The 18573-nt window shown below is 43.6% G+C and overlaps 1 protein-coding gene across 4 annotated transcripts in view; it reads right to left on the bottom strand.

Moving 5' to 3' along the window:
• fam184ab (family with sequence similarity 184 member Ab) overlaps positions 1 to 18573 on the bottom strand; it is a 154021-nt gene that overhangs the window by 36539 nt on the left and 98909 nt on the right. For all 4 annotated transcript variants that reach the window (XM_035774827.2, XM_035774830.2, XM_035774828.2 and 1 more), the window contains exons 7-10: positions 14613 to 14735; positions 13712 to 13873; positions 12871 to 12992; positions 1112 to 1262 (exon numbers count right to left, since the gene is read on the bottom strand). In XM_035774827.2, coding sequence (XP_035630720.1) covers positions 1112 to 1262; positions 12871 to 12992; positions 13712 to 13873; positions 14613 to 14735 — 558 coding nt within the window. The remainder of the gene's footprint in view (positions 1 to 1111; positions 1263 to 12870; positions 12993 to 13711; positions 13874 to 14612; positions 14736 to 18573) is intronic.

The raw sequence follows: 18573 nt of genomic DNA, 5'->3' as shown, positions 1-18573 counted from the left end.
TAGTGAACAGACAAATTACGTAGTTCTTTTACTCTCCATGTATCCTGGAGCCCAGTCATAATGTTGACATGGGGCAGAGTACGCTGTGTATATCACAGTCAAGGTCTTCACAGCTCCAGCCGAAAACCCGTGACCCAACCGGGTCGGATCCGAAATTCTGTAGTTGACTCTCAGATCTAGGTCAGAGTGGATTTGATTGTCACGGGTCTCAGGTATGTGTAATTATAATTACAGAACTGAACGTGACTGCTGCAGTAGAGAGAGAGAGAGAGAGAGAGAGAGAGAGAGAGAGAGAATTGTATGCTGCTGCTCAGTCTTTTCACGAGAGTGGCGCATGTAGCCAATCACAAGTCATCAAAGGGTCACTAGCCTCTGGCTCTGTGGCAAGCAAGTTAAGAGATCAATGGAAGATGAAACTAAAATGACGGAATTAAAAGTTAAACGTATAGCCTCCCGGGTGGTGCAGTGGTCCAAGGCACTGCAGTGCTAGCTGTGCCACCAGAGATTCTGGGTTCGAGCCGGCTGCGACCGGGAGGCCCATGGTGCGGCACACAAGTAGCCTCAATTAGCCAACCCAACTGGCTTAACTAGCTAGCTTCTCTTCATGGTTTGATGCAGTCAAAACGGGTGCTATGTAATCAGATTGGTTGATAAATAACCTAGCTTTGGCAGCTAAAAGTTAGTAACTAGCAAGAGTTGGCTTGGTTGCTGCGGTCTCTCTCTCCCTCCTCTTCGTGCCATTCAGCCACATATAAACACACACACGACCCCTGCCCCGCTTGCTGCTCCTTCATTCCTCTCCCCCTCCCCCTCCCCCAGTGCCTGCATAAACAGCTTCAGTTAACGTAGTACATTTTTTAAATTATCTGCTGCTTCCCTCAATCGGACCGGATCAGACCGAGTCTGGACCCGAAAAGGCTCTATACGGGGCCAGGTCCGGTTGTCCTCTGGTCCATATATTTTTGACATTTATTTATTTGGGTAGGATCTGGGGAGGAAAGCACCGGGTCCATTCCGTAATGGGTTAAACTTTTTGGACCCAAGAACACCTCTATATCACAGGGACCAGCTGTAGTGTGGTGCAGCAGGGTGAGGGTGGACTGTCTCTTACCTGCTCCAGTAGGTCCTCCACCTTCCTCTGCCAGCTCTCGCGGGCACTGCCCAGCTCCTGCTCCTTGTTCTGGGCCAGCTGGGAGAGGGCTGCCCGCTTGTCATCCTCATGATCCTCCCTTAGCTCCTCACGTAGCTTCTTACACTCCTGCCTGTGGACACACACCAAATGCACACAATTACCATTAGATGAAGTATACAGAAGACAATAAAAATCACACAGGGGTCAGGGGATCAACCTAATGCAACAAAGCAAACCATTTTTTAAATAATTCCATGTAGTAATATATAGTAGTAGCATTTATGTACTAGTAATATATTGTCATTCATTCCAAATCAGTAAAGCCTCTGCAAACCATATGCAGCAGAACCCTGTTTTAGTTAGGATTACGTTGACAAATCATTATTATTATCATGCAAGTCATGCTTGCAAGAGCACATGCATGAAAAGACCATCTAGTAAATATGTTATACTGTATGTGGCTGTGATAAGACCCTTTTTACCAACGCCACTTCTCATTAGGACGAACAACGCAACACAGACCAACATTAAACATTTGTTAGGAAAATCTGGCGTTGTGTGCATATTTCATAAACAGAATCATAAACAGAATGCATCTGCACTTCGCTCCAGAGCAGACTGCGCAGACAGCCAATCATTAGAGAGAAGAGAGATTGGGGCTGACACTCCCATCCATCTGATACAGTATGTCGATGTTAATGCATGCGTCGGTCTGTACACAGCGCAGCCTGGGACGAAGGTTTTCTAAGAGGATAACAGTATGTCCTGTAATTGCTGAACATTTCCAGCGAGCCGCTGTCTGTCGGAGCTCCGGGGGTGTTCAGAGTCCACATCCTTGGGAGCGGAGCAGAGTGTACGATTCCCCACGGTGCCATGCAAACGCCTCCCACCTCGCCGTGTCAGCGCTACTCAATGCCCACGCGTTTAGCGGCGCTGCACAGACTGCATGTTAATCGTTATTATTAGGAATTGGCCAAGATGGCTGCTTGAACAGACGCTTTTTTACCGAGCTCCGTACCAAACTTCAGAAAGATTGTGATTTTTATTTAAAAAAAAAAAAAGTTTAGTCATTATTATTTTTATTTGTTCAAGATATAAGACCTTTCCTGTGACTGGAATGATAATTGGATAATTTATTTCAGCATGTCCATGCAAAGTCGTGACAAAAAAGAAAGGAAAAAGATAGCCGTTCTATTGCTAATCAACAAGAGAGAAACGTGCTTATAGACAACTGTCATAACTACACTTGGCCTATGGATAATATCATGCTTTCGAATGCTGAAGATGAAGAATTCCCCTCTTTACCGGTTACTCCATGCAAACCTCCACCCTCCAAAAAACCCAACATGAACTCTGACATCGTGGCTACCCTCTCCTTACTCATCAACTCCAGGTGTGACGCCATTGAGAAAATGGTAGGCGCGAACACCATGGTTATCGAAGGCTTGAAAAAGACGAGTTTGCATGTGGTGAAATTAATGATGTGAAAACGAGAGTGGCAAAAGTTGAAAAATATTTGGAAAGGGTGGAAAAGAATAACAATGTCTACCATAGACGTCTCACTGATCTGGAACAATACACAAGAAAATGGAACCTGAGACTCTACGGCTTGCCAGAGGTGGAGAATGAAGATGTGCGAGGAGAGGCTATCCGTATCTGCCAAGAAGTTTTGCCTGCAGAGAAGAACAAAGTTGGTGATACCATCGACGTTGTACATCGCCTCGGCAAGAAGCAACAGCAAAGCGATTTAAGACCCAGGGGTATCCTCATCCTATTCACTACCAGATTCTACAGGGATGCTGTCTGGAAAGCTGCTAGGAAGAACGCCTTCCTTCAGAGCCATGGTATGCGTTTCGCCGAGCATCTCAGCCCGGAAGACATAGAAAGAAGGAACAAGTTGTGGCCAACGATCAAGATGGCACGAAGTGAGGGGAAGGCTGCTTACTTCGTCGGAGGACGAGGTTTCATCAACGGTTCAGAAATCCATATTCCTCCCTAAAATCTCACCAGAAGGAACAGGTTGATGGTTTCAGCCATGGTATTCTCATTTTCCTTATGTTGTTTACCTAACAAGTATCAGGTGACTATTTTAAAGGAATACTCAGGTATTTCAATTCATTAGTTTGTTCTTGTATGACCAGAAGTCCTATTTTGTTTATAAACTTACGAAGAAGATTGAAAGCTGAATTTATGTTTTATTTATACAATAACTAAGATACTGTTTTAAATGGCATACAGGTCTGCTCTGACTTTACACATTTACATTTACATTTAAGTCATTTAGCAGACGCTCTTATCCAGAGCGACTTACAAATTGGTGCATTCACCTTATGACATCCAGTGGAACAGTCACTTTACAATAGTGCATCTAAATCTTAAAAGGGGGGGGGGGTGAGAAGGATTACTTATCCTATCCTAGGTATTCCTTAAAGAGGTGGGGTTTCAGGTGTCTCCGGAAGGTGGTGATTGACTCCGCTGTCCTGGCGTCGTGAGGGAGTTTGTTCCACCATTGGGGGGCCAGAGCAGCGAACAGTTTTGACTGGGCTGAGCGGGAACTGTACTTCCTCAGTGGTAGGGAGGCGAGCAGGCCAGAGGTGGATGAACGCAGTGCCCTTGTTTGGGTGTAGGGCCTGATCAGACCCTGGAGGTACTGAGGTGCCGTTCCCCTCACAGCTCCGTAGGCAAGCACCATGGTCTTGTAGCGGATGCGAGCTTCAACTGGAAGCCAGTGGAGAGAGCGGAGGAGCGGGGTGACGTGAGAGAACTTGGGAAGGTTGAACACCAGACGGGCTGCGGCGTTCTGGATGAGTTGTAGGGGTTTAATGGCACAGGCAGGGAGCCCAGCCAACAGCGAGTTGCAGTAATCCAGACGGGAGATGACAAGTGCCTGGATTAGGACCTGCGCCGCTTCCTGTGTGAGGCAGGGTCGTACTCTGCAGATGTTGTAGAGCATGAACCTACAGGAACGGGCCACCGCCTTGATGTTAGTTGAGAACGACAGGGTGTTGTCCAGGATCACGCCAAGGTTCTTAGCGCTCTGGGAGGAGGACACAATGGAGTTGTCATCCGTGATGGCGAGATCATGGAACGGGCAGTCCTTCCCAGGGAGGAAGAGCAGCTCCGTCTTGCCGAGGTTCAGCTTGAGGTGGTGATCCGTCATCCACACTGATATGTCTGCCAGACATGCAGAGATGCGATTCGCCACCTGGTCATCAGAAGGGGGAAAGGAGAAGATTAATTGTGTGTCGTCTGCATAGCAATGATAGGAGAGACCATGTGAGGTTATGACAGAGCCAAGTGACTTGGTGTATAGCGAGAATAGGAGAGGGCCTAGAACAGAGCCCTGGGGGACACCAGTGGTGAGAGCGCGTGGTGAGGAGACAGATTCTCGCCACGCCACCTGGTAGGAGCGACCTGTCAGGTAGGACGCAATCCAAGCGTGGGCCGTGCCAGAGATGCCCAACTCGGAGAGGGTGGAGAGGAGGATCTGATGGTTCACAGTATCGAAGGCAGCCGATAGGTCTAGAAGGATGAGAGCAGAGGAGAGAGAGTTAGCTTTAGCGGTGCGGAGCGCCTCCGTGATACAGAGAAGAGCAGTCTCAGTTGAATGACTAGTCTTGAAACCTGACTGATTTGGATCAAGAAGGTCATTCTGAGAGAGATAGCGGGAGAGCTGGCCAAGGACGGCACGTTCAAGAGTTTTGGAGAGAAAAGAAAGAAGGGATACTGGTCTGTAGTTGTTGACATCGGAGGGATCGAGTGTAGGTTTTTTCAGAAGGGGTGCAACTCTCGCTCTCTTGAAGACGGAAGGGACGTAGCCAGCGGTCAGGGATGAGTTGATGAGCGAGGTGAGGTAGGGGAGAAGGTCTCCGGAAATGGTCTGGAGAAGAGAGGAGGGGATAGGGTCAAGCGGGCAGGTTGTTGGGCGGCCGGCCGTCACAAGACGCGAGATTTCATCTGAGAGAGAGGGGAGAAAGAGGTCAGAGCACAGGGTAGGGCAGTGTGAGCAGAACCAGCGGTGTCGTTTGACTTAGCAAACGAGGATCGGATGTCGTCGACCTTCTTTTCAAAATGGTTGACGAAGTCATCTGCAGAGAGGGAGGAGGGGGGAGGGGGAGGAGGATTCAGGAGGGAGGAGAAGGTGGCAAAGAGCTTCCTAGGGTTAGAGGCAGAAGCTTGGAATGTAGAGTGGTAGAAAGTGGCTTTAGCAGCAGAGACAGAAGAGGAAAATGTAGAGAGGAGGGAGCGAAAGGATGCCAGGTCCGCAGGGAGGCGAGTTTTCCTCCATTTCCACTCGGCTGCCCGGAGCCCTGTTCTGTGAGCTCGCAATGAGTCGTCGAGCCACGGAGCGGGAGGGGAGGACCGAGCCGGCCTGGAGGATAGGGGGCATAGAGAGTCAAAGGATGCAGAAAGGGAGGAGAGGAGGGTTGAGGAGGCAGAATCAGGAGATAGGTTGGAGAAGGTTTGAGCAGAGGGAAGAGATGATAGGATGGAAGAGGAGAGAGTAGCGGGGGAGAGAGAGCGAAGGTTGGGACGGCGCGATACCATCCGAGTAGGGGCAGTGTGGGAAGTGTTGGATGAGAGCGAGAGGGAAAAGGATACAAGGTAGTGGTCGGAGACTTGGAGGGGAGTTGCAATGAGGTTAGTGGAAGAACAGCATCTAGTAAAGATGAGGTCGAGCGTATTGCCTGCCTTGTGAGTAGGGGGGAAGGTGAGAGGGTGAGGTCAAAGAGGAGAGGAGTGGAAAGAAGGAGGCAGAGAGGAATGAGTCAAAGGTAGACGTGGGGAGGTTAAAGTCGCCCAGAACTGTGAGAGGTGAGCCGTCCTCAGGAAAGGAGCTTATCAAGGCATCAAGCTCATTGATGAACTCTCCGAGGGAACCTGGAGGGCGATAAATGATAAGGATGTTAAGCTTGAAAGGGCTGGTAACTGTGACAGCATGGAATTCAAAGGAGGCGATAGACAGATGGGTAAGGGGTTATTGTTCTATTTAGTTATTAATACTTATTTCCAAAAAAGGTCTTCGGAACGTTTATATGTAAAACATTTTGTTAATCAATTATTTTATGATCAGTTTTCATATGTACTTAAAATAGTAGGTACCCTTTTATTTAAATTATTATTTGTTTGATTTCTCAGAATAGTTCCTGATTACACTAAAGAGGGTTTTTAGTCTCTCTTACTACAAGAACCCTTGGTTTGGTCTTGAACATACTTTCCAGTTGAGTTGAATTTCAAAGGTTATGGAATAAGCTATTTTCACTTTAAATTTACTTAAATGGTGCAGATCTCGGTTCCTTATAGTTTACGTTCACTGCTCCTACGTCTTTGACTCATCCTACTACAGTTTATACTTTTATATAATCTTTGCTGTTTTGTCTTTGTCTATATTATCTCTTAATGCTAGGGGGTTAGGAAACAGTGTGAAGCGCAAGACCTTATTTTTATTTGCTAAACAATTTCGAATACAGATTTTTGCTTTTTTCAAGAGTCTCACTCAATTTCTGCTGATGCCAACTTCTGGGGGTCACAGTGGGGCAACGATATTTAGCTTTCCCATGGATCTGAACGCTCTGCTGGTGTCACTACAATGAAAAATACCTTTGGTGGTAATATTCTACACTCGGAATGTGACCCCTTTGGTCACTTTATTTGTCTTGTGATCAGTTACAATGACATTACACTCATTACTGTAAACTTCTACGGGTACAACACCAAACATGAGAATGATGAGTTGCTTGAATCTATAGAGAAACATATACTTCATTGGTTATCTAAATTTCCCAATTCGTTATTATTGATAGGAGGGGACTTTAACATTACAATAGATAATTCAACTGATAGATGGCCCCCAGGTAGGCCAACCAATCAGAATTTGGGTTTAATACTTTTTATGGAAAAGTTTGATCTTATATATGGAGAGAGAGGTTTCCGGCCGAAAGATCATTCACTTGGAGTAACAAAACAGGCTCCAGACAATCCAGAATAGATTTTTGGCTTATATCCAAATGTATTGATAGTGAGTGTGTTACTACAAATATTTGTACTACTCCCCTCACAGACCATAAGGCTATTTACATTGATATCAAAATATTTACCCCTGATACGAACCTTGGTAGAGCATCCTACTGGAAGCTAAATAGCTCATTATTAAATAATGATATAGTTACATTTGAGGTTAAAGATCTGCTCTCACACTTTTGGGAAAGGGCTTGTGAAGAAAAATCTTATTGCAAGAACTGGGAGCTCTTTAAATTTGAGGTGTCCAAATATCTTAGAAAATATGGTAGTAATCTTGCTAAGACCAGAAGAGCTGAGGAGGAAAAGGTGATCATTAAGATAATTTCCCTTTCTCAGAGTCCCCAGCTGACCTCTTGGGGGAGGATAAGATGGAACTAATTGAGTTACAAAATAAACTGGATAATATATATAAATTAAAAGCAGAAGGAGCCTTTATTAGATATAGGAAAAAATTGATTGAGGAGGGAGAACAGAATTCATCCTATTTCTTTAGACTTGAGAAATTTCACTCTAAAAATAACACTATCCATAAGTTAAACATTGATGGTTTTATTACAGATGACCAAAAATTAATCGCTAAATACTGCAGCAATTTTTACAGAAAATTGTATAGCTCTACGTACTGTCAGGAATCCACAGATGTGTTTTTTAACTCACTGAATAATGTTCACTCTATCAGTGATATAGAATCTAAACAGTGTGATGAACCCATCAAAGTTGAAGAGATTATAGAGTCTATCAAACATCTAAAGAACAATAAATCACCAGGTGTTGATGGAATTACATCAGCATTTTACAAATTATTTTCTGAACAAGTAGCTCCCTTCCTATTTGAAGTCTTTTTAGAGAGTATTAAAAACAATGTTCTCCCTCCTACAATGAGTCAGGGGTTAATAACACTGATACCTAAAGCCTAAAAAAGAAGTGCTGCTCATCGATAACTGGCGTCCAATTTGTCTTCTTAATAATGACTATAAGATATTAGCCTCACTACTTGCAAAAAGAATTAAAGAAGTTCTGGATGCAATCATTGATGAAACACAGTCTGGCTTCATGAGGAACAGACATATTTCTAACAATGTCAGACTAGTATTAGACGTACTTGACTACTCAGACCTAATAACTGAGGATAGCTTCATATTATTTTTAGATTTTTATAAAGCATTTGACACAGTTAGCCATCAGTTTCTCTTCCACTCCCTTGAGAGACTTGGCTTTGGGGATTTTTTCTGTAAGGCTATTAAGACTCTCTATGCAAATGGTAATAGCTCTATCAAATTGAAATATGGCACCTCGCCTAGATTTGAGTTAAAGAGAGGAATTAGGCAAGGTTGTCCTATCTCTCCGTACCTGTTTTTATTAATCACCCAACTTCTTGCAAATTCTTTAAATAATAGTCCTGTACAAGGTATTTCCATAGCTGGTAAAGAAATGATTATAAGCCAGCTGGCTAACGATACTACACTTTTTCTGAAAGACGCTAACCAAATTCCCATATCGATCAATGTGATACAATCCTTTTCCAAAGCATCTGGTCTATATCTTAACATTAAGAAATGTGAACTCATGGCTGTCAAAGATTGTGTGACACCTTCATATTATGGTATTCCAGTAAAAGAAGAACTTACATATTTAGGCATAACCATTACAAAGGATCAGAAGTCTAGAGGCGTACTAAATTTGAACCCTCTTATTAAAAAAACCCAGAAGAAACTAAATCAATGGCTACAGAGGGACTTATCTTTAAAAGGTAGAGAGAGTCCTAATAACCAAGGCTGAAGGTATCTCTAGACTAACATACGGTGCTCTATCTTTATATCTTGACCGTAAAATAAGCAAGGAGATAGACCAGATGCTTTTCAACTTTCTTTGGAGAAACCGTACCCATTACATTAGGAAAACTGTTGTAATGAACACTTATGAGAATGGTGGACTGAATTTTCTGGATTTTACTACTTTAAATAATACTTTCAAGATCAATTGGATAAAACAATTCCTAAGAAGACCCACTTCTATCTGGAATTTTATTCCTCATCATGTCTTCTCTACTTTTGGTGGCCTTAACTTCATGTTGTTCTGCAATTATAATATTGACAAAGTTCCAGTGAAACTTTCTGCTTTTCATCGGCAGGTTTTCTTGTCATGGTCCTTAATTTATAAACACAATTTTTCTCCACGCAGATATTATATATGGAATAATCGGGATATATTGTATAAAAATACCTCTCTGTTTTTAGAATATTGGTTCATAAATAATATCCTATTGGTGAGCCAACTGGTAAATGCAGAGGGTCTTTTACTCAGTTATAAAGAATTCTTATCACTTTACAAGGTCCCTGTAACACCTAAAGATTTTGCAATTGTTTTAGATGCCATTCCCTCAGGTGTTGCTATGTTATTCAGGAACATGTCAAGACCTGACCCTCAGAGTCTACCTTCTATTGACCCTGTTGACTCATCAGTAGGAAAGATTTGTTTCTCTTTTGGTCCATTCAACAACAGAGCGATACGATCCTTGTTTCAGCAGGATGTTGTAGCAATACCTTATGTCATGCCTTATTGGAATGGATTTATTGATAATATCTGTTGGAAAAAAGTTTGGATGTTGCCACAAACATACCTACTTGTTAACAAAATTAAGGAAGTTTCCTTTAAAATTATTCATAAATATTATCCTGCCAACCACTATATGAAGAAGTTTAAGGAAATATCAACTCAAATTGCTCCTTTTGTAATGACCACCCATAAACAGTTGTGCATCTTTTTTGGCATTGTATGCATGTAAGAAAACTGTGGCAAGACATCAGTAGGTTTATAATTGAACACATTTATGAAGATTTTACACTATTGTGGAGAGATGTACTGTTTGGATTCTTTACATACAATAGAAATAAGCGGAATCATTTTTATGTAATTAATTTAATTATTCTTTTGGCCAAATTTCATATTCACAAATGTAAATTTACAAACAGAAAACCACATTTTCGTACCCTACAAAAAGAAATTTAACTGTATTTTAAGACGGTTAAATGCTCTACTAACAAAAAAGCTGTTAGAATTGTAAGTATATGCATGTCCCTTAAGGTCCTTGTGTAATTGTAATGTGATATTGTACCCCTAGCTCGATTGTCCATTGTTTGTAATCTATGTATGCTTGTGTTTCCTCATGTGCTTTATGTATTGATTTGTTGTTAATACATTTTTTTTTTTTAAATAATAAAAATAAAAAAATAATAAAATGTTAATCGTTATTTAGCAGAGAATGGCGTCGTTAAACGTGTGGCGCTGACAGTGTTTTCGCCGTTCCCTACAAGCAGATGAGCGTCAGGGTGAGTGCGTGCACTCAGCACCTGGTGAGGAGATGGAGGAGATGGGAGGAAGGGGGTGAGTGTGTAGACTAGGTAGGCAGTATGGAGGCCCTAGAATGGAGGACGGAGAAGAAGGGAGGAAGGATAATGAAGGAGGATGTAGCGAGAAGGAAGGAGGCATGTGTGTAAATCAGCCAGCCCCGTTAAGATCAAAGCTTTCAGTCAACATCAGACAGCAGCAGAGAGGACAGGCAGACGGCCACAAATGGAGGCCATCAACTCGCTGTCTAAACAGCAACATGGTTTCTTTCCCCAACTTTTGGCCCACATCGATGCCAGGCATCTCTCACAAAGGCTTAGTTTGACTCTTGAGGTAAATCGCTACTGAAGTTCATTATACCCGGTTCTGACATCACCGCATGGAAACACTCAGTAAAGGAGCCTCCTCTTATATTCTATCTGCCTGAAATAGTGGATCTTAGATGTCTATCTCTCTCAGCACAATTATTCTCGGTCCCCTTGTGTGTGCGCATTCTCCGTGTATGTGTGTTGGCTGTGCCGGTGTGCCAGATGACACACACGCATCTCTTGCGGTTGAGGCACTTGAAAGGCTGTCAAAGGCACTGCGGTGCAGTGTGGTGGTGCTGCCCAACTGGATTGTTCCGCTTGCAAATGCTGTTCATGTTCAAGCCCACCATTACGTAAGGTAAACATTGCAGGAGGCTTTAATGTGGGTAGGGGCTCTGGTATCTCTGCATCTCCCTCCACATCACCAGTCCCTGTGAGGAGCAGGAGGAGAGATGTTTCTGACAGGCCGTCGCAGGAGATGAAAGAGAAGAGCCTCGAACAGAGGACGGTAAAGAGGGAGACGTGAATATCTCTCCCTCTTCCTTTGCCTCTTTCTCTCTCTCTCTTCTTTCATCTCTCTCTCGCTCGCTTTCATTCTGAGTGGCCTGTTGGCTCGAGTTATACATGGTGATAAGAAGAAATGAGGGCAAGACCGCAGACAAACTCAATGAACTGGAGAGGTGAAGTTGAGTTGAATAACTGCAGACAGTAACAACAGAAAACAATAATACTATTCAGTGACAGTGGTGTGAAAGGACACAACAAGGTTCTGTACAGAAACACACAAGTACAATCAGAACCCCGGAGGTTGCTATTTGCATTATGCTTTACTAAAGAAGAAGGAGAAGCATACGCTGTCTTCAATGATGTCTTTTTTTAAATTACTACCTGACATTATTTAAAACACCAAAATGCTGTCAGAATTACAGAGCATGTCAAATTCACCAAACGCAACGTATAAATTCCAATTCATAGGGTCAAAATGAAAAGGGGCTGAAGGGGAATGCAATTGTGAAAGATGAACATTGAGAGAGGAGGGTCAATTAAACGTAATTACGGTACAAGAGATGAAGAAAAGGACAGAGAACTTTGAACCAATGCCTGTCTGGATGGTGTTATTGTAGAACTCCATGTGTAGCAGAGCCTAATCAGGAATCCCTAATACTGTATTAAGACATTAATTGACCCCAGCAAGGGAGACAGACACTAATTGGACTCTGTCTGATGAGCTGGGATGATCTTCCTCCTCCTCCCCAGTCTCAAATCTCTGAGCTGCAAGTCTGTTCACACCCTGATTCACATGTCCCTGCTGTAAAGGCATTGAGATTCAAATGTGACAACAAAACCCTTTTCCACTTGAAATTCATAGGCAGTGGCTTGTCAGGGCCTCCTTGTTAATCGGGCTCAAATCCATATCTCATATGAACCTCATTACCATCCTGTCTTTCTCCTTTGAGCCAGAACAGGCAGCAGCAGCGGCGGCAGCAGTGAGATGCTCGGTCTGCTCGCTTGGTGAACACCCGCCATTGCTTCAGCAGAGTAGCCCATTTTGAGATACGCGAGGGCATTGGCTGAACAAATGTTGTGGGAAATGAACTCTTTAAAAGAAAAGAGAGATAGAAATATTTTGGGGCAGTCTGATTTCTCACGGGACCTATCCTCCCACTCCTCTTTCATGTGCACACAATGTGGGACCAAGCTAGCTACAGTATTACAGTACAGTGTTCACTTATTACTCTTTTGAAATGTGTGGATTTGAGCCCTCTGAAGATAATTCCAATGGTCATTCCAGTGGTTATAATCTGTGGTGCAGCGCTGGCTCTTTCTAAATGAAGCCATCCGTTCATAATCCTCAGAGCCAGGGAGAGGAGGACCTCTTTCTGGGCTGGGATCAGGGACCGGGCCTGGACTAGTATCATTACCATGGTGTATCATGGTGGCACTCGCCTCATTGTGACTTTCAGTTACTCCAAGCCAAACTCTTTCACTCACCCTGTCCATCGCCATCCCTGGCACATCTCATCAAATCCACCCCGGGGCAAAGGACACACACATACACACCTTAACGTCTCGGTCCACTTGAGCTCCAGTTCCAGCGCCATCTTGTCCATCTTGAGTTTCTCGTCCTCTTTAGTGGTAATGACTTTAGCCTCGTGCTGCTTCTTCTGGGCCTCCATCTCTCCCTGAAAGAGAGAGAGAGAGAGAGAGAGGGGAAGAAAGAAAGGGGTTGTGATATTAGCCCTCGTGATAAACAAGACAACTGAGCATGGGATCTAAACCTCTATGGACAGGACTCAACAAAAGAGGAACTCGGCTCCACAGCCATCAATTCTCATTGCTGCACACTTCCCCTGACATCCAGACTAGAGTCTGCTTCATTATACAGGCCCAGAGAGATGAGAGAGAGGGGGGAAAGAGGGAGAGAGGGAATGGAGAGAGTAGAGAGGGAGAGAGGGAGAGGAGTCACAGAAGGTCAACGGCATGGGAGAGCTAGTCTGAAGAGCAGCCTTCTAATGAACTGCCAATGCCATATGGGCTCCTTAAAGATGAGAACATAATTCAGAGTCAGAGTCTGATTAGGTATGCCAATCCAAAGCTGCTGGATAGTCTGCTTGGCATATCAAGAATTGGAATCTGGGACAAAGCAGGTGGATGTGATGGATTTCGTCTGGGAACAGACTCAAGGCTAGGAGATCAATTCAGTACAGTACAAGTTTATTACCCCCCCCATAAATAAACATGATGTACAATGAATAAATCCTCAGTCAGAAGAGTGAATGGGGAAGGGAATTCATTAGGGTTTGCTGATGGATTCTCCAATGCCTCCCTGATGAGGAGAACCACACAGGGCCCAGACGAGAATGTGTGTGTGTGTGTGTGTATGCATTGTTGGTGCTCTCACCTGCAGGGCGGTCAGCAGGTTGCTGGTCTCTCTCAGTCTGGCCCTGGTAGCGTCCAGCTCCTCCGCTAGTTTGTCCTGGGCCTCCTTCAGGTTGGTGATGTGTCCCTCTGCTGTACCCATACCCTGCTCACCCTCCTTCACCAGCTCCTGCAGGCGCAACACCTGCACACAGAACGGACAGATTATCATACATCTCAGACAGGCTTTAAAAACAGCTGTAAAAGGGAAAGCATAATTGTCACCAGCCATGTCATCATGATGATATCTTGATCATTTGACTGCTGACATGCAAAACATTTTGGGACTGTATTAACAGTGGATTAATGAAAACAAATACCAAAATATAGTTTTTCAGTGAAATCTCCCTATCTAATGACCTGGTAGTAAAATACATTCCCTTTTGTAATAGATATGAGTGTGGAATCTTCCTAGGTTTTGGCCTTTCTAGGGAGTTTTTCCTAGCCACCGTGCTTCTACACCTGCATTGCTTGCTGTTTGGGGTTTTAGGCTGGGATTCTGTACAGCACTTTGAGATATCAGCTGATGTACGAAGGGCTATATAAATATTCTGTAGCTCAGTTGGTAGAGCATGGCGCTTGTAACGCCAGGGTAGTGGGTTCGATTCCCGGGACCACCCATACGTAGAATGTATGCACACATGACTGTAAGTCGCTTTGGATAAAAGCGTCTGCTAAATGGCATATATTATTATTATTATATATTAAATACATTTGATTTGATTTGATTTGGAATCTGCACCTCAAATGAGCCGAGACATTTTTTTATCACCTGCAGTTGACAGCAGCAAACTTTGTTTGTCCGGACGACCACAACAAATGGCCATGACAAAATGAGAGGAGCAAGAGGAGAGATCTGATAGGTTGGGTGGCTCCTGACTGACCTCCTGATTGGCTTGTTCAAGTTTGGTGGCGAGCTCCTCCTTCAGGCTGTCCAGTTGCTGTCTGAGATGGTTCTCCTGCTCCTCCAATGAGAGCCTCTCCCTCTCAAACTGCTGCTCCATTTCCTGTAGACAAACCCCAAAGACTCTGTTATAATAATACCAGCACAATAACCATTACAGGGCTAATCAAAGTATTTTTATGAATTTAAATACTTAGTAAATATGGCTGCAATAACTGTGCTTTTAGAGGAAAATCAAAGCCAGAGTAAAAGGATTCACTAGTACATGAAAGGATAATGGTTGGTATTATTCACATTTACACACTGCTAAGAGTTTTGTCAGCATCCGTGTAAAACAATCTTGTGTAATATGGACTCAGAAGGGCTTGGGAGCTGTAATAATTTAGGAGACTGTGCGTGTCTGTGTGTCTGTGTGTGTGTATGCTCCAATCCCAAGTGACACATTCATGTTGTACCCCTGGGTAGGTGGCTAACCTTTTACTGCAGTGGGTTAAATCAGGGTCACACAGAATGTTTCTTGGTAGTCTTAAACATATCTACCTTGAAACAAACGTATACACCTCACACACATGGTTATGGGCTTAACAAAATAATACTTTTTGAGTTTGCATCCCATTATCACACTTTATATACATCACAGAAGACTGAAATATAACAAAACCATTTGACATAGAAACACCACATTTTCTATATATATATTTTTTAAAGATCTTAATAATAAATATTAATAACATTCCACCCATTGACTGTCACCCATGAGTCACCCATTGACTGTCACCCATGAGTCACCCATTGACCGTCACCCATGAGTCACCCATTGACCGTCACCCATGAGTCACCCATTGACTGCAGGAAAGGGCTACTATCCTGCTGGGAAAAGGGATGACGTGAGTTCATTATACACCGTACCAGTCAAAAGTTTGGACACCTACTCATTCAATGGTTTTTCTTTTTTTTTAAATAAAAAATTCTACATTGTTGAATAATAGTGAAGACAAAAATAACACATTTAGTAACCCCAAAAAAGTGTTAAACAAATCAAAATATATTTTATATTTAAGATTCTCCAAAGTAGCCACCCTTTGCCTTGATGACAGTGTTGCACACTCTTGGCAAAGTGTGTCCAAACTTTTGACTGGTGCTGTACGCAACATCAGGCACCCAGAACAAGGATGTCTGTAAATCAAATCAATTATGCAGAGTTTCACTGATAAGGGCAATGTCACATTCTGGAACTCAATTTTCCGGGGGTAGAAAAGATTTCTCGCTGTGACGGTGAGATATCACGGAGTAAATGTGGCCTTCAGACATTCCTGATACGGGTTAGATGTCTAGTCTACCATTTCACTCCCATTGCAGGATATTTGTGTCAGTGGATGACACCCCAGTGACAGTATGATAAGTAGACATCACCATAGGAAGACAAGCCTCTGGAGATGGAAGAAGTGCACAGTGGCAACTTTTTTTCACCAGGCATGGAAATGTAATTACTGCACCAGACGACGATTCGCTTGTGAAATTCTCAACAGCTCTGCATCTGTTACTGTCAGCGCTGAACATTCGACTGTGGACATCACTGAAAACACTTCATATAAGCATACATCATTTACAAAGCAGAATACTTGATCACTTTCATGCTTACATTACTGGTATAGCACTCCGAAAAGACGCCTTGAAGCTAAATCAATGACTGCCAAATAAATAGGAAATGCATTGAGGCGACTAGTGACTCAGACTACTATGTGAACCTTGTCCGCTCCAATATGAACTTCCTCTGATACAGATGGTGATTGATAATACATGATCCTTTGCCTCAGTATCTTCTCTTAAGGAGGCAATCCGCGGTTGAAACAATCACAAAGCACCCTCCCCGCCACTGTTTCTGTAAAAATCTGAGGGATGGGGCTGAAGAAATGTAACCACTTTCAAATCAATAGAGCTATGGATGCATGGACTGACTACCCATGATATCAAAATGATAGTTTAACCATGGTTTGAGGCCATACAGAGTTTGTTTACCTTTACCTTGTTGCTTATATTTTGGGTTCTGATGGGGTGTGACAGTTGAACTAAGCTCCGGAGGCATTGATACGTTATATTCTTCCAGAATGAATGGGTACATATGATTCATTTACAAGTCCCTTTAATGCTTTCCCATGACCAAAAACTGGGAAGAATACATATCACACAGAATATTAAATAGACAAGATACTTAAAAGTGCGATCTCAAAAGGCAGTATCTATCTGCATGAGCAGCAGACTTGTCAGCATGGTGCACTAAGTAGAGCTAACTGAATAATGTATAGTTCCACCTTATTCAGAGAGAACTGCTCTGCACACTTTATGTACAGTATGTGTGGTTGAAGAGTACATGATTTAGAGCTCTCATCTTCCAGAGCACACTCATATGCAAATAGGAGCTTATCTATTTTGCATGATACCATCCCTCCAAAACAAGAGTCAAGACATGAGGCCGTTAATCTCATTAGCGTCTTCCCCTATTTTCTTCCCACTGAGTGTCAATGGTAGTGTGTTTGTGTGTGTGTGTGTGTGTGTGTGTGTGTGTGTGTGTGTGTGTGTGTGTGGGTGTGTGTGGCGGCTTTCAAGCAAAGTCACTGAGTTCACCTTGCGCACAGTTCTTGAATAGTGCATACTCTTTAAAACGGCTAAAAGTTTGTGCCGCACTAAGTCTACGCTGTCAGCCGCCCATGGTAGTTTGACTAGTCACTAGTTCTACCTCAGTGTCAACAGTAAAGGTCCTTCCCACACCGTGGCGATGCCAGCCAAGGAGGTGACTCATGACCACGTCTTGGGACAGAAGGATGACAAATTGTCTTTCCTTCCTCCTCCTCTTGCTGTGCTGTGCGTAGAGGGGAGAAGAGGAAGAGCCTCAAGGAGTCCGCCCAAAATAGGATGTCAGCCGACGCGTCGACTCGTCAAACTGCTATTTGTGACTCTGACTCACCGGCGCACAAACATAAGCCCTCTCCTACATGATCTATCCGCTCGCTCTCACCCTGTCCTGCATCTCTGTTGGGGAGCGTGAGGAGAGGAGAGGATATGATAAGCAGCAGTGCAGGTGATAGTTGCCGAGGCATCGCTCTCTTTCTTTTCTCTCTCTGGGCGCTAGTCTAATCAATGACAATAAAGCATTTCTCCGTTCTGTCTCGGAGACCTCCACCTTCGTCCTGACAAAGGAGAGCGACTGACATTTGTCTCCCTGAGATACGGTTCCTGGAAACAGCCGAAGCACCCGGTGAGGAGTCTATCTTCCTCCACTATGGGCTTATGCAAATTAGACTCCAGAAACTCAAATACTATCCTGGTGGAGGAACAAAAGGGGTTGCTACCTCCATTTCCTCCTATTTAAAACAATAAGGCTAAACAGGGAGATGTGAGCTGCCACTGGTAAATCTGTTGACAATGTAGAATGACCAGGCTGATTTGTGTGCCTGAAACACACACACACACACACACACACACACACACACACACACACACACACACACACACACACACACACACACACACACACACACACACACACACACACACACACACACACACACACACACACACACACACACACACACACACACACACACACACACACACACACACACACACTGAAAAGGCTTTAACTCCAAACAATGGTGTTAGGTTGGCCAGCCCTGATATAAACAAGCCTAATTACAGCGGCTCAACCCAATATCTGTTATGCAGACGTTTTTTAAATGACGTAAACACTAAATAATACAACCATGTTGGAGGGGGATGAGTTGACTGAAGCCTTTCGCAGCCTCTGAGCCGAGAAGCAAAAAGATGACAGATTGCATTTTGGCTGAGTCAATCGTGCATGTCTTCTGAGTCATTTCATTTCATATGTTATCAAAACAGACAGTTTAGTCATATCAGTGTGGCAGATGTTTTCAAGCAGATAG

This window comes from Oncorhynchus keta, chromosome 8, assembly GCF_023373465.1.
Source record: "Oncorhynchus keta strain PuntledgeMale-10-30-2019 chromosome 8, Oket_V2, whole genome shotgun sequence".
Lineage (NCBI taxonomy): Eukaryota > Metazoa > Chordata > Actinopteri > Salmoniformes > Salmonidae > Oncorhynchus > Oncorhynchus keta.
Note: the sequence above shows the minus strand (reverse complement) of the source record. Positions and strands in the feature narration are given on the sequence as shown.